Genomic DNA, 27,620 nt, shown 5'->3' with positions numbered 1-27,620 from the left:
TTAAATAATAGTTAAATAATAAATAAATAAATAAAAACATAATATACATGTATTTTAGTACATTATTAATACAAAATTTGGCGGACTAGACATGATCAGCAGAAGGCCAATGCCAACAAGCATTTGTATTCTTACAACGTAGAACAATCACTTAATCTTCGGAGAATTCCCTCATACATCTGTACCAGTATAATCCACATCCTTTATTTCCTCAACTACGATGCTATAGCTGACCCAACCTTTCCTGTTAAACCCAAAAAAAAAAAAAAAAAAAAAAAAAAAAAAAAAAAAAAGAAACAAATATTAAGTATGAGTAACAATAACATGAAAAATTATAATCACTAACAAAGTAATGAAAATACGCATATAATGGACAAGGAGGCTAATCCATACTCCTTCACACAAAGTAATATCATGGACATTGGGAAGATTCCCACACCATGATATTAAATTATTAGGACTAGATGAAAAGTAATAAATGAGATTTGGGAAAAGAGAAACGAATGCTAGCACAGCAGAAAGGTAGAAGAAGATATTAAGTAAATCTTTGAAATAATAATATATTTATAACCTGAAGCATCTGCATTAGTTTTGGATGCTGCTCCAAAAGCTGGCAAAGCTTATCCCGATCACTCAATAAAGACTGCCATGAATGAAGATTAACAATAATTAGGAAATTAACACTAATCACGTACTTTGAATTCTGACAGAGGTTACATACAAAAAATACCTGAATAGCTTCTGGAGATTTGAAGTACTCATGTAACGACATTCCTGGATCTTGTTGCTGCTGGATTCCAACATCCCCTTGCTGGTATAGAGCATGCTGTTGAGCATGTTCTAATTGTTGCTGTTGTTGTGCTTGTGAAAACTCTTGTTGAGATTGATAATAATTATTGAAGGAAGAAACTTGTGACTGTTGCAGCATCTGTAACGGATGCACTTGCATTTGAGTTTGATTTTGCATAGACACCCCTTGTTCTAACTGTTGTGAGGCTTGAATAGGTGGCCTAGGATGCTGTGGTGGATGTGGCAGACGTGTAAGCTGCGGGGGCTGCAGTGGCTGCAACTGAGCAATGGAATGAATTGATGGAATGGAAGACTGAGGGATATTGAGACTCTGCAAGATACTTTGTGGGTTCTCACCCAGCTGCTGATTTGGGGAACTTCCATAGAGATTCATGGGAATTGAACCCGGCCTATTGAAAGCCAAGGATGGCATCAAGGGAGGTAGTGGATAAGTTGTTCCCACACTTGTCTGATTGTATACTGAGGATTGGGATGTAGAAGTTTTAATGGACGTTAAATTGTAGGGGCTGGAAAATGGAGGTGGTGTAGGAGGAAGTGGTGGTGGCGGCCTTGCAGATCCACTGGGAGAAGAGATAGAAGTCCTGGAATACTTAGAATCTGGCATGGGAAGGGAAGACGTTGAACTGTAATCTGACTGAACCTGCAAAGAAGAAAAGAACCAATTACATAAATGAAGACAATATGGCAATGCTGCAGCAAAAACTGCAAACAAGTCTTATTTTCTCTTACTAGGAGCGCCACAGGAAGTGACTGCGGTACATCTGTTACAGGGTTAATAAATGGAGATGACTGACTTGGAACTGGATCAGAAGTCTGAGATATTACCGGCAAGATTGTTGGTGGAGGTGGCATTGGAGGTAAAGGTGGTTGGTTTGGCCGAAATCTCTGGTCATAAAGTCCCTGAGATCCTGTAGCTAGAGGTACATTAACAGCATGCTGTGGGCTGTTCTTTGGATAGGTATTTTGTGGGGCTATCCTAGACTCGCCTGGTAATTGTACAGATGACGCTGATGCACTATTGTAAACAGAGGCAGCAAACCCAGAACTACTTGCTGCTGCAGAATCAAATCCAATGGAGGTCTTCACTTGGAAAACATTGTTGGTCTCATCAGACTGCTCAAAATACTTTTTATCTGAAGAGACACTGTGTTCTCGAGTCAATGGCATTCCAGGACGTGAAACTGACATCTTTGAAGAAAACTCACTTTGGGTGTTTTCATCAACATTAGATGCTATTGGTGTACCCAAGTGAGAAAATTGGCTATTTTCATTAACATCACTCTCTGTCTCTTCAACAATAGAGTGGGGAGAACTCTGCTCAACTATGACAGGGTCAGGCTGCTGTAGATTATCATCTGGCTGAGGAAAGGGCAATTTGTCATCAGATTCAGACTCCTCTTCATCAAAAACTATATCAATTCCCTGAAGATCATCATCTAGCTCTGTTTTCAATTGCTTAGATTTGTTGAACTTCTCCACTTCTGTGCCATTTGCAGGAGCTATGTCCTTCGCTTGTGCTGCTGCCTCCCCAACAACTGTCGCCACAGGATTCTGCCGTTCCCTTTCTAAGGCCATAAACTTATCCACATGTATAGAGGGAGGCCTTCCACCAGTAGATCCCAATCGTGGCACAGCAATTACATTAGAATTACTAGAATTATCAATATTTCTTTCTCTTGCAACATAGTCATCAACATGCATAGAAGGCGGTCTGCTGGTATTTGGTTTCCGCCCCCTGAAGTTATCCCTGCGAGTAGAACCAGAAGGGGTATTAGAAGGACCCAGTCCCCGTGAATATGCACCCTGGGGAGTGACTTCAGCCGGTGAATTTTCTCCTCTAGCACGCTTACTTGTACCATCCACAGAAGACACTTTCCTCTTTCCAGAAATTGATGTCTGTGACAATCTATCATCAGGACATTCCCACAGGAATTTATCTCCAAGTACTCCTAGGTTAAGATAATCATCATCCTTTATGGCGCTGCCATTTGCCAGCCGATGTATCTTTGATGATATCAAAACATCATTCGGCAACAAAGGTACAACAATATCATCCACCTTAACTGAACCAGTAGGCTTCTGCAACAATGACAACAATGACTCTGTAGACTTTGTAACCTGTACAACAACGGTAAAGTCAGGTAATAAACAAGCAGTTGAGGGGGGGAAAAAGAACACTATAAAAACTAAATCTCAAATTATAGATACCTGATTCAAAGTGGCATCCATGTCAGAAGTGGCTGCATGGTCATCAGCAGAGATCTTTGACCTCAATAGAGTAATCAATTCCTGTATGTAATTAATGTTCTCTTCAGAAAAGCCATCAGTTCCCGACATATCATCAGGAAGCCCAAAAAGGTATTTCAACGCAACACCACTGTCCAAGTACAAACCAACCAACAAGCACACTGTAAGTCTAGCTTCATTGTACAGAAAGATAACTATAATCAAAGATTACTCATATAATCAAGATATGAAGAAATTGTAGCAGTAACTAAAGTTAATATGTGATGAGGCCCATGCGCATACAGAAAACCAAGGGACAAAAATCTTAAAAAGTCACTTCAGGTCAGCAATTCTTCAGCCTTTCCGGTTATCGAAAAGAGTGAAAAGGCTAGTAAAAGAAAATGAAGTTGAAACTAAAATCAACAGCCAGTACCTAGATTAATACACTGAAAGAGGGGCATACAACCAATTGTTGATAAGCACTGCTTCAGTTTTATAAAGAGAGATACAAATCCAAACCAGTGAGACTATTTATACACCCTTCTATATCAGTTATTTTCACAAAAACAGTATTTCAGATACTTGATAACCTTAGTAAGTAATTTCCATATTGCAAAAAGGTTAAATACATAAACATGCGCACACAATAAGGAGTAACCTCTCAACGCAAAAACATCCCTTCCCACAATTTGAATCAAGACCAACCACATAAATGGCATCAGTAGGCTACATAACAGGCCCTCCTCCAACCCAAAATCCTCCCCTCCTGTTTGAACCTTTTTTTTTTATTGGTAATTTACTCATGCACCCATTTGATTTTGAACCCACGACTTCACCCTCCACCCATTCTTATGAGAGAAGTAAGTGCCACTCAAGTTAGAGCTCATTGCCCTCCTAGTCCTACCGTTTAAACCTTGGACCTACTCCTTCCAATGGGAGAGACACAACTTGGCTACAAAGGCTGGGCCACACATATAATATTTTTTTGACAAGTATGCATAAAAAATTATTTTTGGACATTTCTGTTAGCAAGGGATCTCACTAATTTCGTTGGAAGACTAACAAGATCTAGTTCTTCATACATACTTGAGTTTGTGATTTAGCATCTTCTACCATTTTTTTAATAAGTAATAAACTTGGTTAGAAAGAGAAGAAACTTCAAGTACACAGGGAGTATGCAACAGGTTCTCAAAAATTACAAACTAAAATTCAATAAATCCAGAAAGAGAAGAAATAGGAACGCTGAAGAGCAGATATCCAATTAAAAGACCTCCCAGTAAAAAAAAATAAAAGCCTTTATTGCAATTCTGTTCATCACCATTGGATGTCCGATTGTTGCTTTATCTCCAATCGTCCTCAGAATGAAAATTGGAATAGAGCTCCAGATGAATCCACTTTTATTTCAACCAAATACTCCTCCCCAACAAAAATAAATAAATTAAAAAGGTCCACAACCTACTTCAGAATTTGCACCCAAACAATGTAAATACCAAGGACTAGAATTCTTTCACAACAGAACAATGTAGCAACAAAGAGATCAAGTACCTTAAAAAATTACATGGAAATAGAAGGAAAGGTACCTAAGACACCAAATCATATGCTTTCAAAATCTTACAATACTAGCCCTAAGAAGAAGTTCTCAAGCAATTAAATGCTACACAATAAAACATTACAATGCATTAGCCTATCTTGGTAACTTAAAACTGCACAAACCAAACCTTATGACAAGTAACCACTTGAAATTCTAGAAGTTTGGCTAGTGAAGGATACTTTCCACAGAATGCCTTCACTAGATTGTAAGGAATCTTTATATAGACTATCATTAAGATCACTACCAAATACAAAAGAAGAAAGAAGGAAAGTAAAAAAGAGTTGAAGTTCCACATATACATAACTAAAATAATTTTCTGATGAATGCAAATGTAAGCAACAAAATGATGGCAAACATATCTAAACCTTATTTTCTATGTGAACTAGTCGCTAACCTGTGCAATGCACGGGAAAGATATTGGGTATGAAGATTTAACATTCTCAATTATTTAATAAATGTATGAAAGACAAATTTAAAAAACAAATTATTCAATATTTCATGATGAACCACAACAATAGCAAATATGTTAACCCATCCAACAACAAAACTACAACTCATAAGCTTAAATTATATCCAAACACAAACAAACAAACAAAAAGTCTCATATTAATACAAAGAGAAACAAAACAAAAGGCTAAATGTAAATTAAAATTATAAAACATTAATAGCGGTCGTTGTAAACCACAAAACATATACACGGCTATTTACAAATAAAACCACTACTATCAAAAGAACAGTTAAAAGAGATAGCACTATTAATAAAATAAACAATCAATACTTAATATAAAATAATATAAATAATAAAATAAACAATCAATACTAAATAAAAAATAATATAAATGATAAAATAAATAATGCAAAAGTTAACACTTGATGGACGTGTGGCAGAGGCATATAAAGTTGAATTTGAAAGCTTTACAGGCTTGGTCAGGCAAAGGCACACAAAACAAAATAAGGTTGAGAAGACAAAAGAACAAAAGGAAAAAGAAACAAAGCAAAAAGAAAGGAGCTTGAGCAAAAAAGAAAGAAAGGAGTCTTGGCGAAGAAGATGAAGAAGATGGAGGTGACAGCAGCTATCTGGTATTGACTTCCGTTTTTCTCTATGGGTTTTTTTGTGTGGATAATATTTAAATGATCTGAGTTTTGGGTTTTGGGGGAAGGAGATTGTAACGTGAGAATGTCAAAAGAATAATTCAAATGTTAAAATATTGAGGTTTGTATTGCTTTTATAGTGTTCATAGTGGGTGTTCTAAGGAAGGAGACGATTTTGAGGAAGAAGATGTCTGTTGGTGGGTATGGTGGGTTTTCAGATGTGATGCGATGATGCTTTGCTTTTGGCTTGCCGTGGGTCTGATTGACTTGCCATGGGTCTGATTGAGGAGCTGGGAGGAGCTGTAAGAGAAGGCACAGTATTGTGAAAGGGAAAGCGTGAAAGGCAGAGTCGGGTTTTAAAAAATTCAATTACGTTTTTTTTTTTTTTTTTTTTTTTTTTAAATTATGCTGACGTGGAAATTTGTGGGAGCTTCAAAAGTTTCAGTTTTATATATAAATATAGATTATCTATACACAAAGCCACAAACACACACATCCACATAATGCATGACAAAAACTCACCTTTTCCCATCCATGCAAAAGTGCAAAGCACCCCAACACAATGCATCCACAGCCTCAATCACATTAGTTGACAAATCATCTTTTACATCAACTGATCTCAACAACTTCTTCCAGCAACTTAGCAAAGGGGGGCGCCTTCTCCACTCAAATTCACTAAAAAGATTATAATTCTCATCCCTTTCATGTCCTCTATCTGATTCAAGTTCCTGATTAGTAGATTGGATACGAAAGGAAATAGCTGCCAGAGCACTCCGACCTTCATTGCAAGAACCTAATTCTCTAAAGGCTGTAAGACATGCAAGTAACTCTTTTCCAACTGGCAGAACCTGGATAACAAAGGAATTCTCAGTCACCATCAATTCAGCAGGTAGTTCTCTTTTGCTCACTATGCATAAAAAGTTATTCTCATTTATATAAAAGTGTGAAGTTGAAACAAATCCTAAACAATTTTTTTTTTTTTTTTTTTGATAGAACCTAAATAATTAATTTTAAATTGACCTAATGTATGATAGGAAACGAACACCCAGTGACTGATTTTGATCTTTAACACAATTCATCAAAAGGCCATTCATTCATCTTCTCAGAAGTAGAAAAAATTGATAAGTACCAACACTAACTTTTTTGGTGAGTACCAACACTAACTTTTTCTTCTTTTTTTTTCTTTTTTTTTTGTGATGAGTACCAACACTAAAACTTTTAAAGGAATTAACCACATACTTAGACATAAATGAACTTCATTTATATCAAAGAAACAAGTACCTACCAGACAAAACTTAAGGAGATAACATAAAATCAGTGAACAGTCTTCAGTACTCAAATTTCCACAATTATGCCTGGTAAACCATCAAAGAAATTTGAAATTTACAAGGTTAGGTTTCCCACATATAGGAAACGATGAATATAAATAATATATAGGAACATGTTATCTACTCACAAATTGAGTTTGCCAGGATATTGTCGTGGTGTTCTTGCATTACAAAGCAGCGAGAAGGACTTGAATACAGGGACACACCAACTAAGCAAAGTAAACCCATATTTAGCTGAATATTTACTATCTAGAATCTGTTTTGAATCCACATCAAAGGAATCAAAACACCTATCCAACACTTGTGTGAGCATCAGAACAGCACCTTCCTTTAACAATAGTGCCTGAAAAGAATGTTATTGTGAGTGAAATCCAATGCAGGTTTGTTGAAAAAAAAAAATGCAAAGATGGTAAAAAAAATATAATGAGTGAAAAATAGAAAACCTTGCCACAGGGATGCTCCAATAAGCTAGCAAGAAAATCAAGTAATCTGTAAACCTGAAAAAGAGAAAAAAGAATTACATCCAAGTGTTTCAGAGTAGATAAACTCTAGACTGTAATAGTGACAGAAATGTTCACCTTGTAAGCATCTGTGTCTGATGGAGAAGATGACTCAGAAACACAATCACGAATCCATGATAATATGGGTTGCAGAAGTAAAGAAGCGTTGTCAGCATTTTGGCAAGCGATACGAATTATTAGAACTCGCAGCATGTCTTGAATGACCACCAATGCCTGTTTAAAAATAAGATCAGAGACACACAGGTAGCCCCATCCCAATCTTCCCTTATTAACAATGACAAAGAAGAAAGTGAGAACTAATCCAAGGGAATGACATACAGATATGGCATAATGTTGGATAATCTGGGCAAGTTTCTCAAGCTGAGGTGTTAATTGGCTAAGCAGCTTTTCAAGGTGTGCAGACTCCAGATACCAATTGACCTGTCTCTCCTTCTGAGGTCCCAATAACGTCCCAATAGCTAATGTTCTAAAGGCACTCAACAAGGGCATTCCATTCTTCCAAAGCCAGATGCCTTCTTCAGGAAATAAATCATTCTAGCAATACAAAAGAGATTTAAGAAAGAAAAACTAGTCAACCATTGCAGTTCATGGACGTAAGTTAACATAATTTTATCAATGAAACAGGAAAAAACATATGAAACATAGCAGCTAATGACCAGATTCAGAATAGAAAACACCAAACATTCAAATTCATTTAGTCAACAAGACAACAATGTAAACAAACATTACTGGAAAAAAATCATTCCAAGATTTGCAGTACTGACAATCATAACATCAATGAAAGTCCTTGAGAATGGAAAACTTGCATACCAAAAGACACAGCAAACTGCAGGTTTCTTTTGGACCCAATGTCAGCAATGAGGCAGCATGAACACTAGCTAGCAGTGAATGGAAAAGGCCAGGAGTCCAGCCATATACCGGCCAACATGCAAGTGCTGACACAATAAGATGGCACACAGCTCCAAAACCAAGTGCCGAAACAGGATAAGGAGATGATAAGTCTGCTGCACAAGCAGCTAGCTTTGGACTGCAATGACAAAAGTTATCTCAATTATAAACAGACAACATCACCAAAGCTACCAATTGCAAACAGAAGGAAATTCCCAATTACCTTACTTCTCGATGCAATTGTAAAAGGGCATTCATTAGTTTTGTATTTCTATGCTGCTCCTTAGTTTCCTACAACAAAGGCAATGTAACAAACTCTATTCAAGCATAAATTTGATAATGGTGTATGTTGTAAAGGTCTTCATAATACAACAATCAAACAGAAGAAGACTGAAATGTATATAGGCCAAGCTAATTCTCATAAAGCCAGCCATATAGGCATTAAGCAGTCTTGAAGTATGTGTCCTAAAGAAACTATGGGACACTGCTTCCAGTAAACCTTTTTATTGATGATTAGTTACAACAATGGGGGAGGGGTGATTTGAGCCTTGGATGTCTCCATTGGAAACACTAGGAGGTAACGGTTGAGCTACGAGGTTCTTGCAACCTCTTACAGTAAACCCTTACAACAAAGAGTGATAACAGACCAACAAACAAAAATATAAAAAGAAAAAAAGATACAAGAAGAATTCATGTCAACAACTACTAGCACTAAACAAGCATATTATTAATTACAAATACTCACAAACTTTCTTCTTCTTCTTTTTTTTTATAAGTAACGTAAAAATATTATTAATAATAAAAAAAGTGCCAAACCAAGTACATTGGAGATGTACTATGGGGGGCACAAATCAAGAGCTAAAAATACAACGATCAAGAAAAACAGGAAAAGAAGAACAAGAAAAATGAGAAAAGACCACACTCCAATCATAGAGAGTGTGCAAAAAAAAAGACTTAATCTCTAGCAAAGAACATTCACAACCCTCAAAGCTTCTAGCATTCCTTTCACACCAAATGCACTAGATCAAGCAATGAGGCACTAATCTCCAAACATCTATGTTATGATGTCGCGCAAACTTTCCTTGCCAAGACTCAAACTCAAGAACTGTATGAGGCATAACCCAGTGAATACTGAACAAGCAAAAAACCAAAGACCACAACTCCCAAGCTATGGGGCAAAGAAGTAGAAGATGATCCACAGACTCCCCACCCCACATCTCTTACACATATAGCACCAATCAAGCACCAGCACGCATCTTTTACAAAAGTTGTCTGCTGTTAAGATACCTAAGGAAGCAAACCAAGCAGAGAAAGCTACCCATGGAGGACCTTCGATTGCCATATCATTCTCCAAGGGAAGGATACAAGAGTAGGAGGGTAGAAGGAACGATAATAACCTCTAATCTCAAAACCTCTACTCCTTGCTAGCTTCCAACAAACCTTATCTGGACCAAACCCCCGCATAGTCGAAGAATAGACCAACCCCATAAACCGATCAAAGGCTTCTTGTTCCCAATCTTGTGGTGGACAACGAAATTGCTCATTCTAGTGAAACCTCCCAGCAAACCAACCCATAACTTCAACCACCAAGGAATCGTTTGACCTACTAAGACAATAAAGCTCTGGAAAAGCCTCTTGGAAAGTACAATCCCCACACCACACATGCTTCCAAAAAATAGAAGAATTCATGTCAACAACTACTCATCCCAATCCAAGACATCCACCATACTACATGGTCTGGAAAAGAAAAAATGTCTACCACATAAGCTAAATATACTGACAACAGAGCTTACTTACCCACATCTCAAGAATAGTACTTGACACTTGACAGCTACTGACCAAGCAACACCTCTACTTCTCAGTAAAAGATTACAACAAATCACCTGGCCAGCATCTCAACAGGACTATAATGCCATCAGTCATCCATTTCTAGCAAAGATTGTTGCCCAAAAAAAATTTTCTAGCAGACATTGTAAGAAATTTACCTGGTTCTCTGAAGCAATCCCAAAGCTGAAACCCTAGAGAGTCTCAGATGAGAAAAGTTTAGCCCAAGTGTATGCATGTGGATTGTGGACTAAAGTTTGCTTGATGACTAGCTTTTTAAGGAATAATGTCATTAAAAAGCACAAAAAAAGGGGGAGAAACCCTGGTACACAGGGATTATATAAAGAAAGAACCAAAAAAGGGAAATAAAAAGAATAAGAAAAGATACAGAGAAGAAATTGACGAAAATCTGAAGAATCCAAGAACTCTAGCAAGTATGATGCAGAAAACGTAAGAGGCCAAAGTCCACTCATGTGAAGTCATCAAAAATAGAACTTTAGCTTCATTAAATGTAACTCATTCCTCTCAAAAAAAATGAGAATTCCTTTCTCCCCAAATACACCAAATTAAGCACAGTTTTCCATGCTTCACCATTCCTTCTCTTGCCATATTGTCCTTTCCAACAAAGATAATAAGTCCATCATGGAACTAGGCATCACCCACAAAACACCAAGCAAAGAAAATACTAGAGAGTAATGTTGGTAAAAGTGCAGGGCACATTCAAGCAAAAAGGTCTCCTGGAACCTAGGCCCAAATTGCAGGCACATGCATGATTGAAGTGAAGTGCACAATTTTGAAAAATAATGTAATAATTTAGAAATTAACTATTAATGGACCATATAACAATCAAGTGATCAATTAATCATATAAAATTGAAATATAACATCTAATATAATTCTCATGCTATAAAAATATAAACAACCATTGTTTTTTTGCAGTGAGTTTACTATCGTAAACTTATTGTACTTTTCTTATCAATAAAGTTTTTATTACCTATCAAAAATATATATATAAACAACCATGATAGTCATGATCAAAATGAAGATATCATGTATGTTGTTAAATCACAATATACCTAAAAGGCAAAGGCCGAAAAGCCCTAGAATGTTAAGCAGTGACTTTTATACCTAACAAAATCAATGCAATGCAATCCTAGAAATATATAATCATCATCCTCATTAAGCATAGGACCATTATCATTTCCATCACAAGATTTGTAACACTCATCATCTAATTCATCTAAATTATTAGTCTCACTTATGAGGAGTATCTCATGAACTAGAACTTGAACTTGTCACCTCCCTAGTGACCTCATTCTCGCTTGACAGCTTGAGTCTCCTTCAGTGAGGATGATTGGTATGTGAAGTGTGGTGCTGAATGGATTTTCACTTCCTAGAATTTGTAAAAGGATGGAGGGGAGGTTTAAGGTGTATGATATCATACCATAAAATTGACAATTGAATAACAAAACCATGGTGCATATCAACAACATTAAGATCTGACAGCTACATTTCACATTTGGTTTATCTTTTAAATATTATAAAAATAAAAATAAAAAAAGGGGCTCCAAAAAGCACCCCTAGGGCACACTTTTGCAAATGCGTCTTGCTTTGGAGGCACAAAGCACTAAACTTCTGGCACTTTGTGCTTAAGCATACTTTTACCAACACTTGTAGAGCCCACAATTCCCAAACCACCGCACAATGAAGCAAGAGATGATCACTCTCCATGATTTTTAAACATATAACACCAATCCATAAGAATTAGACATTCCTCGACTGACTTATTGTGTTTCTAGGTGTCAGATTCACATAATCCTTAAATCTCAAGACACAGGGATAGCTTCATTATCAAATTGTTAAATATTTTTTAATCTAGTCTCCACCTTTAAGGCCAGAATGAAATGCAGTTTCTACTTAACATGGCTCTGAAATTATTTATCTCATAAAATTTAACTGTATCACAAGGTTGTACGTGTATACGGAATCACTAATCAATAAATTGTCAACGTACAAGGAATCTGTCCAACCTTTGATGGAGACTTTTGTGTTAGATGTCTCCAACAGTAGTAGTGTCATACAAAGATCCAGTACACCAAATCACTAGTCTCAAGCCCAGCACAGATGCTTCACATGTTTGAAGTGGCAATTGTCAAAAATTACCCCACAGAGATCCAGTAGCAGCGTTATACTGAATTTCCAAAATTTTCAAACAGATTGCTCTTGCATGCATTATAAAAAGTAATATGCTGATAATTGACTTTTTCAAAATATGAAAAGAATTAAAAAAATATATCAGAGACACTAATAAAAAAGTACTTCAAAATTTATAACAGCTCAAACATCTATAAGAGTTTCTCATTATGCTTCTTGCATCAAGCATAAGTTTTTGTTTTTCCTTTTTCCTTTTTTGGTAAGTGCAAAAATTTTCTTTTAAAGCTCTGTTTGTTTCAGTGTAAAATATTTTACACATTTTACCATGTTTGTTTTTGTGGGTGGTTGGGGCTCTGATTTGGATATTTGGGTTTGTGGATTTTTTTTTTTTTTTTTTGGCATTCTGATTTGGATTTCTGGGTGGTTGGTGTAATAGATTTGGTCAGATTTGTGCCAACTTGGTGGTGACTATGGTGGTTGGTGGTTGCTGAATTGTGTTTGCATTATCAAGTGTGGCTGGGTTTGAGGTGGTTGGGTTGTGTTTGCATTTTCAAGTGTTTAAGTCATCCAAACAATTGAAAAAACTTTCACTGAAAATATTTTACATGCAAATATTTTACTCCGAAACAAATGGAGCGTAATATGAAGGCTATTCTAACAAATTAGTACAAAATTAGGAGGCTAGATCTTCAAAGGCATACCTGTAATTTCTGCAAAAGGTTGATCAGCAATGCCAAAGAAGGAACCAAGAGATCAACTAAGCTCTGCTCACGGTTACGTTCTAATAGTAAATCTGAAGTAGAATTGCATTCTGTACCCTCATCAACAAGGTAATCTGTTCAAGAAAAAATAGGACAAATGTTTCAAACATGAGAAGAGAGGATGGTCATCAAACACAGGAGAAATTTTTTTATTGAAACCACAAAATGCATATGATAGTACAATGTCATCAGCCAGTTTAATTGTGAATAAATTTTTATTAGTGTCATTATCACATGAGGCTGGGAATTCTATTGTTGTGCTGGCATTAAACATAAGGTTGGTTTTTCTAGGCCACATGGTTCCATGCCTGAAAGGATGAGTCTGCTAGGATTAGCATGTTAGAGAGCAATCATGGGCCTTCCCTAATCTGGGGGGAATCTAAAATTGCTCACTATTGTCGTGCTAGGACTATTTTTACCACTGTATTGGGCATATGCAAGGCCATGGAGAAGATGCCTGATATATATATATATATATATATATATTATAAAAGGCCAATGAGCTCTAGCTCAAACAGCGCCTCCTCAGCGTAAAAGAAATGATGGAGGATAAGGTCATGGATATAAAACCCACTAGGTGTGTGTGTAAATTTACCAATAAAAAAAGGTAATTCGAAGGTTGGGAAAGTAGAAATATGAGGACCTGGGATTATTTCATTAATCAAGGAGATGAAGGAAACGGAGAACAGTCTTGACTGTTGCCAAGTAAAAGGCTTACCAAAATATCCGTAAGGGCTTAACAATTTCTTAACTTTTGGGCATAAGTCTTAGAGATAGAACACCATTCTAGAATTCACTGAAGCATTTAACTTTTGGGCATAATTCTTTTCTAATTCTTTTAGGCTCTACTTGGGAGGAGGGAATGGAATGGAATGAAAATAATCATTTTAGAATATTCTTCCCTTCCCTTGTTTGGGAGTTTTAATGGAGGGAATGAAAAACGCATTTCCTTGTTTGGGAGTTTAAGTAGGAGGGAATGGAATTGGTAGGAGGGAACACTCATTCCTCTCTATTCCCTTAAAACCTCAAATTTTCATTTCCCCCGAAATTAGGAGAAATGAGAGGGAATGGAATTAGATTTAATGATTTTTTTACTAAAACTCCTAAAATACCCCTGTATATTCAATTCTTTATTTTAAAATAGGGGTCTAATAGTAATATTATCATAAAATGATTACATTTCATTCCCTCCATGTTGCTCCCAAATAAGATTACTTACATCCATTTATTTTCATTCATTTCCATTCGTTTATTTTAAAATATCCAATCAAGGTTACTTAATTTCATTCCATTCATTTCTCTTACTTAAATACAATCTATTTCTTTCCATTCTCTTATGATCATTCCATTCCCTTTCCTTTGTGGATTGGTGCATTATGTGCCGTCATTGTTGAGAGACGATAGACCACTTACTTCTTCATTGTGAGATGGCGTATCAGTTATGAAGCTTTGTTTTTATAACTTTTGGCTTGTCTTGGGTTATTCCTAAATCGATTCCAGACTTGCTTTTTGGTTGGTGGAATTGGCTGGGGAAGCATTCGTCTCAGATTTGGAACTTAGCCCCATTGTGCATCCTATGGTGTATTTGGAAGGAACGGAATAGGAGGACTTTTGAGGACTTGGATAGCTTCGGTGTTCAGATGCTTGCTTCTTTTAGTGGAACTCTTTTTGATTGGTCTCGGGCTTGGGGACTCACGTCTAGTGATTCCCTCCCTTCTTTTCTTTGCTCTCTTTCTCTTTTGTAATTTTTTCTTGTTTGGTTTTCTATTGTGTTTTTTTTTCTCTGTTTTCTTCTTCTTGTACTTTCTGGGTTTGCTCTATGTTCTTCATGCAGAGAGTAGACTTTCATATATATATATATATATATATATATCATTCTTACTTATCAAAAAAAAAAGTGCTCACCACCATAAGCATGAATTAATTAATAAAATTGAAATTTCTAATAATTAGAAAGGACAGAAATATATTTCAGGGACTTGACAGGAGATAGAGAAAATGCCAACTTAGAAAAGATATTAGAATAGCTACGTCTAATGTGCCTGAGCTTTTGGGTGTGACGTTCTTTAAGGATTAATTGAATAGTGTATCAAGAATTGTCAATAAATTACCCAGTTAACTATTATTGTACTTATATTCTGGTGTATGTCCACAAGTTGTCATGCACACACATCATCCCATATGAGCAACCCTCCCCCCCACCCCCTCCCTCTTTTTTATTCAGTAAGTATCCATATGAGAAAAACAAATAAATACTAACTTACCATAATTGTTTGAGGACCTCTCAAGCATGAACCTGCAGCTAACCAGAACTGCGTAGATAACTGCTATGGCACCTTCATCATACAGAACAGCAGCTACGGTCTATATTGAAAGAACTAAAATGAGCCAAGTCAAAATTTTACAATTTATATAAAAAATCAGATATAAACAATTACATACTGAGTTCTCAGAAATAAATGCCAAAATTCGAAACGCTGTCGTCAACTGTGCCACGGAAGAATCCCGAAGGGTAACACCATCAAAGGACTTGTCAGAAATAAATTTTCCGAGAGTCTCCATAACATTGATATCAGAACCACTGGAAGATTCTCCAACGGCATTCTCACCATCTGTCAGATCTGACACAAGGATGTTGGTTGAAGTTAAGTGGGCATCTCCTCCAGAAGCCAACACAGCAGCATACCGTAGAAGACCAGTAGCCCCATTTTTATGATAAACTACACCAGCATCTATCCATTCCACCAGCCGTGTAGGAGCATCTTTTCTATTGGAGCCTGGAGAAGAGGAAAGTAGAGCCCTATGGATTTCTAAAGCATGTCCAATCCAAGAAGAAAGAGTAGATGCTGTTGAATCAGTAACAATAACTTCAAGAATCTCAGCGGCTGAGTGAGATATTGCAAGATCTAGCGGTGAAACACCTGAAAATTCCAAAATTATATCCAAGTAAGTATGCAATTACTAAGCAGAAATGTAAGAAACATACATATATTTCAAAGGGAAAAGTACCAGTAAGGCCTACTTTTCTCTATATAAATTTTATGGGGAACAATCCAAAGAGCTCTAGCTCAAACCGCACTTCCTTTCCCCCATATGACAGGGTGGAAGATAAGGTCATGGTTGAAAATGCATTGGGTGTGTGTGAACTTACCAATAAAAAAAATGATAACAAGTTTAGCCTTTCCCAGTTTGTAGGCCCATGAGAAACGCTAAGTTGTTAAAAATGTATGCTCATCAAAATGAATAAATTTTCTGTGGAACAAGTTCAAACATCCCAAGGCAAAGCATTCTATAACAGAATTGTTCTTGTCATTTAATTTTTAATGCCCTGTAATTACCCATTTTAATTTCAACCCTTAAACCAGACATTAAACAATTACTCAAACATATTGAAAAAGAAAAAGTGACTGATTGACCAAAAGTAAATTGTCAAAAACCATCATAGAGAATCTATCCAAAAGAACCCTCATTAGATAATGATGCATGTAACAACTTATCAAAAAATCGATACTTGTTAATTCACTTCATTTTTACGATCCCAGTAAACCTATTGTACATCTTTAATATATAAAATCCATTTATTAGATGTAGCTGTTCTAAAGATGCTTACTGAGTTTACCCTCATCCAACAGAATTTAGTTTTTGATAAAGTAATGCAATAATAATTAATACTGCATACTTTAACCTTAATAAGCGCATTTTTACATACTTATTCCCTAGAGTTATTTATTTTTAGTTTTGGTTTGGGGTTAACAAATTAACGTCCAAACAGGAATTATACCCAATCAAAAATGAGGCTTGGTATAGAACACTATATCATAGAGTGGTTGAACTTCCTTGGAAAGAAAAAAATTTCAGAAATAATTTGCCCAGAAACTTATTGTAGGAAGTATCAGCCCTTTCTAGAGAAAAGTATGTCTTATTTATACTTTTTCCTATCAACCACAGAGTAATTGTACTACCACTGATCTTGGCATCTGGCTCTGAGTCCTTGACAAAGTGTAATGCTTCAATTAAAACTGAAACAGCCTACAAAAAATATGATTAAAAACTGTTACAGAATGTTACTGAAGCAAGCAGCCATCCACCATGAAGCTACATATTAGAAGAGTTTAGAAACAAAAAAAAAAAAAAAAAAAGGATTAAATGCAATTGAACAGAGAAAGTTATAATAACTTTCAAGTCATTCTATACTATTTATATTGATAAAATTCACTAGAGATAACAGGGTTAGCACTAACATCTTATCCTTGTAAATTAAGACTAAATCTACAAACAGCTTTAAATTAAGATTCCACCTTGGCTATGTTAAAGCCACAAAGGTGTCATAGTAATAGGCCTGGATACAAAGCCCATCTAGATGCCAAATTGCTGAGTATAACATTTTGCTAGCCCTAAAAATAATACAAAACAAATAAAACTAAACTATATAATATGATGTGTTAAAACGGCTGCATATTTTAGAAAATATATTTAATTTCTGGCTTTTTTTTTTGGGAGGGAGGGTAGTATCAGGCAAATCAATCACAATAATAATAATAATAAAACCCCTGAAAATATCATATTAAAACATATTAGTTCATGTCTTGTAATGTGGTGACAGCATCAATGGAACTAAAAAAAAACTTTTAAATCCCACATTAAATTTTGCTAGAAATAGCGCACTCATCTCTACCTCCGGAAAGTATCCAAGAGCCAACAGAGCCTGGTGACCACAATCAGACCTGCAAATTGTTTAGACTTGAGTAAAACTGGTAAAGTGGCATTAAAAGTCCAATTTTAGAAAATAAGGCAATTTAGTTCTACCTAGACAGACCACAAAGTTCCCACAATACCCATAAAAATTCTTCAGAGTGTGGAGTTGATGTAAGCAAACGATCTATGGCATTAACCTGCACCATAGCATATTAAAACAACTATGTTTAGCAACAATCCTGAAATGGAATTGGAAAAGACAAGAAACAGGAATAAACAGTTGCAGATTTGACTAAGAAAGGGAACTAACCACCCTCAAATGCACCCCTACAATCATGCCAACTTCCTGCAGACTGCAAAAGAAACCCTTTGATATTAAAATGGATGCATACCGAAGGGGAAGAAATTCTTCCTTATTTACATCATCACCACCCCTTAGAGCATGAATTATTGTAGCTGAAAGTTCAGGGTGATTTAGTAGGAATATTAAGCCTGAAAAGAAAACATGCAATGAGAAATGAGTATCACAATGATCTGTGGATCTGATTTTTAAAAATAACAAGTTACATTAACAAACCTGAGCGACAAAAAAGAAGTGAAAAAATTAAGGCCTCAATTGACGATGCAATATCAACAAATACGTCCATAGTACGTCCAACTTCTGAACGCAATATTGATGATGACAACAGTGCAGCTGACAACGGAAGAAATCCCCTCTCCTGAAACCAAAAAAAAAAAAAAAGTTGAATATTTATGTGGCTAGGAATTTATCAATGGCTCTGCAAATATATAATTGATTGCACGGCAGAATACCAATCACAGCTCAGAGGAAAAGAAGTTTGATTCATTAATTACTGATGATGATGATGATGATGACATGAATAATAATAATTTTGTTGTTAGTAAGGGGTCCAGAAGCACAAGGTTATTTTACTAGTTGGTGTCGATAAACTGAAGTAGCATAATATATCAATAACAATAACTGAAGTAGAACTGATAGAAGCATCTGGTCAAGTCCTGTTCATTCATGATCAATGGCCAAGACTGCTGTTGTGACGCCTTTGGATTGATGGGGTAACAATAGCCAAAGCAGATTGGCCCCTCCACAGTGACTAAAAGTTGAAACATTATTAATCTTATTCTATGCAACAAAGCAGTTGAAAAGGTTGGAGCAATGCTTTTCCCAGAGCAGCACAATTCTCTTGGAGTTTCTAATTCTCTTTTTTTAACATAGCTTCCTTCATTTCATTCATATATATATATATATTTGCAATTGATGTTTTCTTTTTCTTGAGTTTGATGCCAGCCATTACACTTCTATAATTATACTTAGAAAATGTCATTACCACTAATTAAGGTTGCAAGGAGGCAACCCCCATAAATTCATCACCAAATCAGTTCACAAAGGGACACATGTAAGGCTGACCTTTCAAAAATTCTGCCTAACACAAGTATTTCATCAAATTCAAAAATCAAAACTGTTTAATACAAAATGACTTCATTACCAACTCCAAATAAGCTCCACATTTATTTCCTAACAAAAGTAATGAAGTAATGGCCTTACCCTCCATCTCTTGTTTATGGGGGGAAACAGATGCCATTTTGTACAAAGACCATTGTTGATGATAATCATTTTTTTTGATAGATAATAAGAGTTTTATTGATGAAAAAGAACAATGTGTTTACAATTGTAAACTCACTGCCCTTGAAACAAATACAATCAAATCATTAGGAAAGACTAATAGAGATAAGGAAATCAAACAAGGAACTACAATGCGTAAGACCCCAAATACGAGACCACTCAAACAAAGTCCTAGCAAGCAAGGTCTTCAACAAATCTATAGGTCTCTCAATGTCCTCAAAAGTTCGGGCATTGCGTTCCTTCCAAACTAACCACATAAGGCATGCTAGTACCATATTCCAAACCTTTAAAGAGTAAGTTCCCAACCAATTCCTCCAAGCAAAAAGAAGAGAAACAATAGTATCCGGCATCACCCACTAAACCCCAAACATAATAAGGACCTCACCCCACAAAGCAGATGCAAACTTACAATGAAGCAAAAGGTGATTCACAGTTTCCTCATCACACCTACATAGACAACACCAATTAACAAGGGGCAAGTTCTTCTTAACAAGGTTATCTATTGTAAGAATCCCACCCCTAGTAGCAGTCCATAAAAAGAAAGATACCCTTTTAGGTACCTTTACACACCAAATGCTCTGCCAAGGTACCTTTTCCTCATCCATTGTTGATGATAATCATTACTTATTGAACATATTAATGACAGTCTCGTTCCAGAAGAAACTAAGAATGTTGTTGATCTAGCAATGTATTCTGTAATACATGTGTGTAAGTTTCATCAGCACTTCACCATAACAAGCAAAAATAGATCTGGTAAATATATTTACCCAAAATAAAAAACCAAGACCCCCCCCCCCCACAACCTAAAACCAGGTAGTAAGGCTAGTTATTCCTGTAATTGGTTTTTACTTTCAATAGCCATCAAAGTCTAGGTTCAAACCCTAGCTTTCAAGGGCTACAAAAGACATAAGAATTAATATGGCAAAGGATTTGACATATAGCCATCTTTGCAAAATACAAAGCATTTGAGGGGTTAAAGCTTCACAGAGGGCCTCCTTTTTTAGTTTGGACAGCAGTATGAGGGAGGAATCTTACTTTTGAAAACCTTATCAAGAGAGGTTATACGATTGTGGGTTGGTGTTGTATGTGCCGGTGTAGTGAGGAGACGGTAGATCATCTATTGATACACTACACTGATACAATGGATTTATGGAGCTTTGTTTTTAGACCATTTGGAATTCAATGGGTTTTACCGGAAAAGGTCATCGATCTTATGTTTGGTTGGAAAAACTGATTTGGAAAGCATTTGTCAGATATTGGGAATATTATTCCATTATATTTGATGTGGACTATATGGAGGGAACGGAATTAATGAACTTTTGAGGATATGGAAAGTGCGAGGGCTCAGTTGTTAGCAACTTTCAATAGTTTTTAATATGAGCGTCTCACGCTAGGGGCTTCATGACTAGCCATTCTATTGTATCGCTTAAAGAGTCGTTGTAATTCTGTATATAATCCGTTCTTGATGTTATTTTTTACGCTGCTTTATGTTCTCCTACATGAAGTAGTCTCTCTTTGATAATATTAATCTTACTTATCAAAAAAAAAAAAAAAAAAGGTATAAAATCAGAGGTGCCATTCCCCATAATGATACCTCAAACACAAACTCATCAAGAACAAACTAGTTGACAGATTTCCCACGAAAAACAAAAGACATCTTCATATCTATTGATATAATCACATGAAGCCTCAGCCAAAAATATTTCCTTTACAAGGAGTAAAATAACTGCAAGCTGTTAATAAATGTGATTGACGCTTACTTTAATGCGCAATGGTTAAACACCTCAGACTATACCAATATGTCAACATATGTGCCTCTAACATAGCTGAAAATTGAAATGGTATTGTTGCCTATAGTTATTTAAATATCCATTCCAATAAACCCTATAGCACATGACTTTATTCCCAATTCTCTCTTAAAAAATAAAAAGATGAAACTTATCAATGGCAGTTTGAGATTAAAGATGAAGTGTTTGAGATTTGACACAGCAGTAGATTAGGTTATAATCAAATCCTCAGTGAAGATGGGTATTGCCACATAATAATAAATTTTACAGTGTATTTTTTTTTTAAACCATACCACTCCAATAATGACAGCAGGAACCACAAGCAAAAACAGAGCAAAATGATTTTACCCCACATATCTACATACATACACATTTAAATACACTCTATCATGCATATATATACATAAATACATGCACTAATACATATATACATACATAAATATACCCAAATCTGGTTGAGAATGATACAGATACAATATACCGACATACCTTAAGAAGTTCCAGCAAATGCAAGTCAATATCCCAATTTGAAAAACAACAATTTGATGAAGCAATCAAGCTACTGGTTGCTTTATATGACAATAATCCTTCTGTTTGGCCAAGAATCAATGATCTGCTTGCACAGGCCACTGGAGAAGGATCTTCAATTGGACCACGCGAATTTATCAACTTCTGCATTAACACTTGTCAACAAACATTAACTAAGAATTAAAATTGCAAAACTGCAACATTTCCATATGCAAAAGTACTAGCTATACATGTCTCACATACTAAAAGAAACAAATACAATACACTATTCCAACTGACCAGGAGCCTCTTAAGTTGAGATTTAGCACTGATAAGCATGTTTAAGGTCACACTGGTAACCCTAGTGACAGAAGAGAGGCCTCCCAAAACAGACAGAACTGCACACTGGAAAAGAATGAAATTACCACAAGAAACCTATAAACTAGATCTGAAGACAGAGAGGCAAATACACAAGAGTACACAAAACTCAAAGGATACCTCATATCTTGAAGCAACTTCATAAAATCTTAGGCGGTGGAGGACATGAGTTGCAAGAGAACCAACATCATGACGTGGTTTTTGTAATAACAACTTCAACAGTTGACTATAACCTTCACTAATACCAGAAGGGACATTTTCATCTTCACGAGGCCACCAACCAAAAAATCCCTCACACCCAATTGAATACCGAGTAGCCTGCTCAATAACTCCAAGTAGCAGCAATGTGATGGCAGTAGAATTCTGCCTGTCATGGCAAAAAAGGTGTGCAAGCTGCTCCATTCCCCCACTATTGACAAAGTGAAAGCAGCTCTCTCTACTAGAGCACAGGAAGAGAGCCACGCTCAACCCCAGAATAACATTTTTTTCCTGAAATTCAAGATGAGATCAGAAGAGAGAGGATTATATATCATGTTTAGGAAGAGAGGGGGGAGACTCTCTCTCTGGTATAATACATGAGTGAAGAAGATTGTACTTAAATCACCTGTGAAAGCTGTTGGTGTCCAAAACTTGAGGAGTTCTTGCTAAACTCAAAGTACTGGCTAAACAAATCAACCAACTCCTTGGAATTAACCAGATCAGCCTCATAATCAAGAAAAATGCATCCTGCCAACGAGTCAGTAGATCCACTCCCTGATTCATGTTGAAGTACTTTAAAGAGCTCAAGAAGCTCTTCTCTGGCCTCACTGATGACACCATGCAGTTCCTCACATTCTTTTGACTTGCCTCGTGTAAGATTTTTCTGACTGTTTCCGGCATAACATAAGTCACGGGTAACATATGAAGAGGCTGCTGAAACCACAATACTTACAGTTTTATCCACTGCATCCCCAAGTTTCGACAACTCTAAAATCTTCAACAACATCTGTAAGAACTGCTTAACCTCAACAGATATATCTGATGCAACAACTGGAAGGGATAACGCATTCAGAGAGAATATAGAATCCTCAATTGTCAGGTTAGTTGAGTGCAATGCCAGAGGGAGATCTTCAAGCTTTCCCTCAGCAGAACTAACTAAATTTCTCAGCGAGTTATCATCAAATTCAATGTTGAACTGCCCCAAATCCTCTGCCGTGTTTCCATATATGATTAAACTTAGACTACGGTAGCTGCCCCTTACAACCAGATGATTAGTTACAACAGCCTGCATGAAGTGAAAAATTCTTAAATGCAATTAAATCCACCAAAATGCAAGACATGCTAAACAACAATAGAAACGCATCAAAATTATAAAATACAAAATCCTAGATAAACAGAGGTGATAATCCATCTAAACAAATGCCTAAACTGACCCCTAATTAAGATGAGACACAAAGACTAATCCACAAGAAATTAATTCTCACAAGGACTAGGAACTTTATCACAACTACACCTTTGAGGAGTTCTAAATAATCTGTTGATCAACAACTCTTTCAACAACAGTGGTGTGTGTATATACATACATACATGCATACATGCATACATACATACATACATACATATATCAACACAACACATGTTCATTGGAAACAACTACACCATTAAAAAAAAAGTAGTTCTTCCAAGATGACTTTATAAGCATTACATATCTGCACAAAAATCATATTTAGGAGAAAACATATAGTAAAAATTATCAAAAGAAATTCAACTCAAACAATCTCCATCTAGTTTTTATATTATAAAAAAATTCTAAATTCTCACCTGGTAGTAGATATTTAAACTTCAGTTACATTCCACATATAAAGTACAAAATCAAGAAAAAAGAGACTTTGCATTAAGTCCAAACTCCTAACCAGTTAATCCTTAGTCCTCAAAAACTGAACTCCTCCAAAAAGAAATGGATAAATTCCATCTTTCCAATACCCAAAGAAAATTTCAACATATAATAAGAAGCCACAAATGCATAACAAACTGACCCAACAGCCCAAAGTCGTAATATAACTGTAAGAGGAAAATGTAATGGACACAAAAACTCTATTTTACTATCCCAAGCCCACCAAACGCAGTGTTATCCATGGATAAGGTTTGCTTGACCCTTTTTGTCGACCGGAAAAACAATCAAACCTTCTAATGACCTTGATGAGCAAATTGGCTATGAATTTTCAAAAATCAGGTTGATCATCTTTATCTTGTTTAATAGTAGAAACATATACTGGAGATACAGTTGCGTGTTATTCATTTCATCAAAAGACACAGTTGTAAATCTACATTTTAATTTTAAAGAAGGGGAGCAAGCAAAGGAGGTCCCAGAACACACACTAGCACATACATGCACATGAATCCTCCCACTTATTTCACATTTCTCTTAACCCCCAATCTGCTCCACTTGCCCATCATAAATTCCATGTTCACACCCCTTTAGCTCCAGCCAAATTTCCTCAGGAGTCGGCCACTGAATCCATCATTCCATCCAATCAACAGTAACCAGGAGCAGTAGCTCAAAACAAAGACTTTCTACACCAGATGCCCCTACATCCTCTACCACCAGCGCTCTCTCCCACCCTCCAGCATTCTGATTTCACTAAAATTTTCAAGATATTCTTAGATCCTCAAGGTCAACAATAAAATTCCTGTCATACTTTTCTAACAGAAGGATCACTACTGTTTCCAAATTTCCCCCAAAAATAAGTCTGTACTCTTAGGCAGTTCCTATATTATTGCATTAAAGCAATCTCCTAAACTTTTCCTAAAAGTGACCCAACGAATCAAACCCTATACATGCATGAGTTAAAAAGAAGAACACATCACATAGAGTAAAATAACATTATATATGAGATGAAATTCAACAAAAGTTTACTAAAATCAGCAGGCACTGTCATGAAGTTTCTAAATAGACAAATGAAGCAGCAAATTATCGACATCAGTCAGATTACCTCTACTTCTAGCACATTAGATGAAGAATGAGAATAAAGAAAAGGCAGGCAGAGACGCCTAAACCTTGTTTCCCCCTCACATTTAACAAATACTTCCAAAGCAAATGAAGGTGGTGAAGTAGCCCTGCAAAAGGTAGAAGAAAGTTAGATGGTCAATACTTACAAAATCTCTATTGTGCATCATAGAAGATGGCCAACTTCTATCTAACACGACTAGAATTTCTTTCTTTTTTTGGTTTGGCAAGTATATAAAACTAGAATTTCACAATCTAACAATTCATTTTATATATATATATATATATAAAAACAAGAATTTCTCAATCTAACAAGTCATTATACATCATAGTATAATAAAACATTGCAAAACTTAGATAAAAATACTTAAGTGATGTACCTTAGGTTCCCAAATTAAACTTAACAATGTGGCTGCAATAATACATTAGCCACACGGTCAAATTTAACTATTGTTAGGGGAAGACAAGGGCAAATCCAGGGGGGTCAAGGGGGGCAATTGACCCCCTGGCCCACCCAAAAGAAACTTTAGCTGTTACTGATTAGTTACTATAACCCTCTTAGGCAATGGCTGTTTTAACAAAAGCTGCTTTTCCTTGCTATTGTTTGTTTATTTTGGATTGCTAGCCCTCTGACCAGGCAGCAAGGAGGCAGCATTTTGGAACTGCAAATGGCAGTGCTACAATTGCATTTTTATTGCAGCTTTTTTGGTTCTTGTAAGACCTGAAAATTGTAGCTTTTTTGCCACAAGTTGGAGGACTGAAAATGTTCATAGTATAGTTTTAGTTATTACATTTTAAACATTTTATGAGTCTACATTAACCAAAATAACAGAAATTTAATTAAACTTTATTCGGTATTTATCTAACTAGTAAAATCATTTCTATCTAACTAGTGAAAAAAAATTGAACAACGAATTATTTATGTGATAGATATCCTAACAAATACACACAATATAATCAATATGCTATATTTTGTGGGTTTTCTTATATTAAAATATCACATAGTGTTCAAATGAATGGCTTTTAATTTTTCAAATTGATCTCAAATACTATATACATTTACATGCACATGTATAATGACGTTTGTCATATAACTAATATTCTTGGTTAGTCTTGCACTAGGTTCTTGATCCTAGTCTTATGTATTGTCTCTCACTACACACAAATTCGGCACGTTTTCTTCATTTTAACAAAATTATTCACAAGCTCAACTGATTACAAACAATAGAGGTTAAAAGCTCACAACGTACCCAAGAAGAGTTACAGCTTGAGAGGCCGAAGAAGCGTTTTGTTCGAGAAACTCGCAGGCAGTGATTACAATGGGTTCAGAAAATAATACCTGAATAATATTAACAACAACAACATTGCATTACCCACAAAAACTTGCATTATTAGCAAACTAAATATGCTAATTCATAACCTAAACTTGCCCTAAAATTGAAATTTGAAGAAAGAGAGCTTAGTTTACACAAAATTTAGTAACAAAAATAACAAATTCGAAGATGGAGACATTGAATTGTAAATTTGACAATGTGTGAGAAGCTAAACAAAACGAAATTCACAGAGAGAGAAAGAGGGAGAGAGGGTTGTACCTCGTCGACGTACTCGTCGAGATGGGGATGATTGAAGGTCTGGGAGAACAAGACGTAGGGTTCGGGTCGACCCATTTGGGTATTGCGGATCTTGCAAATGGGTTCGCCCAGTGAAGACTGAGTTTGAGTCCGAGTCACTAGGATTTTGAATTTCTAGGGTTTTGGGTGTTTCAGAATTTAATAGTTATTGGGTTTTTAGTCACCGACCAGGAACACGAAGAAGTGAGCGAAGGTTGTGTACTTGTGTTGTGTAATTTGTGCTGTGTTGTGTTATGTTAGTAAAATAAAAATATGAATAAAAATATTTTTTTTTTTTTTTGGCAAATTTGTAAGGAGCACATTGCTTTCATAAGCCTCTTTTATGACTTAAATTTTTTTTTTTTTTAATGTATAACTCGATTTTTACACAATTGAGTTTCATACAACAGAAAAATTACTTAAAATTTGAGTTTTCAAAAGTTGAGTTCCAAGTGCGATAAATGTCACATTTAGTTACTGTGGGTCCGGGAGGTCTACAATCCGGCCCAAGCTCTATCTGGGCCCAGGGCCCATGCCGAGGAGGTATTTTGCCGATGACGAATAATCGATGGCCGGGGTGCCAAGGGGAACAGTTGAGAAACTATCTTGTCCTCGGCATTTTAGAGCTTCAATGGGAAGACCTACATCTTGGTGGGGGCTATCCCCAAACAGCCCCCTGAAGGGGATGTGAGTGGAAGGGGGGCCCATAGGGAAGCAGGGTGTAGGATTGACTCAAGGAAAATGCGTCCCCTCCGCATTAAATGCATCTGCCAACGCCCAGATCCGATTAATGAGAAAAGATGTTTGGACGGTGTAAACTT

At 36.0% G+C, this 27,620-nt stretch overlaps 1 protein-coding gene across 3 annotated transcripts; it reads right to left on the bottom strand.

Annotated features, from left to right (window-relative positions):
- LOC115953228 (protein virilizer homolog) lies at positions 1-27,029 on the bottom strand. 3 transcript variants are annotated; one of them, XM_031070762.1, is made up of 28 exons: positions 26,782-27,029; positions 26,440-26,528; positions 25,176-25,299; positions 22,808-23,467; positions 22,324-22,692; positions 22,126-22,230; positions 21,808-21,990; positions 18,467-18,608; positions 18,200-18,381; positions 18,001-18,086; positions 17,870-17,918; positions 17,157-17,223; positions 15,637-16,115; positions 15,459-15,558; positions 13,135-13,268; positions 8,680-8,747; positions 8,379-8,595; positions 7,887-8,102; positions 7,626-7,781; positions 7,491-7,544; positions 7,176-7,390; positions 7,005-7,074; positions 6,242-6,567; positions 3,019-3,187; positions 1,636-2,928; positions 731-1,450; positions 572-643; positions 1-244 (listed from the first exon to the last, which is right to left on the bottom strand). In XM_031070762.1, exons 1-28 carry the CDS (start codon positions 26,854-26,856, stop codon positions 224-226), a joined length of 6,441 nt encoding a protein of 2,146 aa, XP_030926622.1. In that variant the 5' UTR covers positions 26,857-27,029; the 3' UTR covers positions 1-223. The 3 variants fall into 3 exon arrangements, with proteins under 3 accessions (XP_030926622.1, XP_030926623.1, XP_030926624.1); XM_031070763.1 differs by having other exon boundaries at positions 17,160-17,223; positions 26,782-27,022; XM_031070764.1 differs by having other exon boundaries at positions 21,808-21,987; positions 26,782-27,022.
- Between the last annotated feature and the right edge of the window lie 591 nt (positions 27,030-27,620).

Source organism: Quercus lobata, chromosome 7 (assembly GCF_001633185.2).
Source record: "Quercus lobata isolate SW786 chromosome 7, ValleyOak3.0 Primary Assembly, whole genome shotgun sequence".
Classification (NCBI taxonomy): Eukaryota; Viridiplantae; Streptophyta; class Magnoliopsida; order Fagales; family Fagaceae; genus Quercus; species Quercus lobata.
Note: the sequence above shows the minus strand (reverse complement) of the source record. Positions and strands in the feature narration are given on the sequence as shown.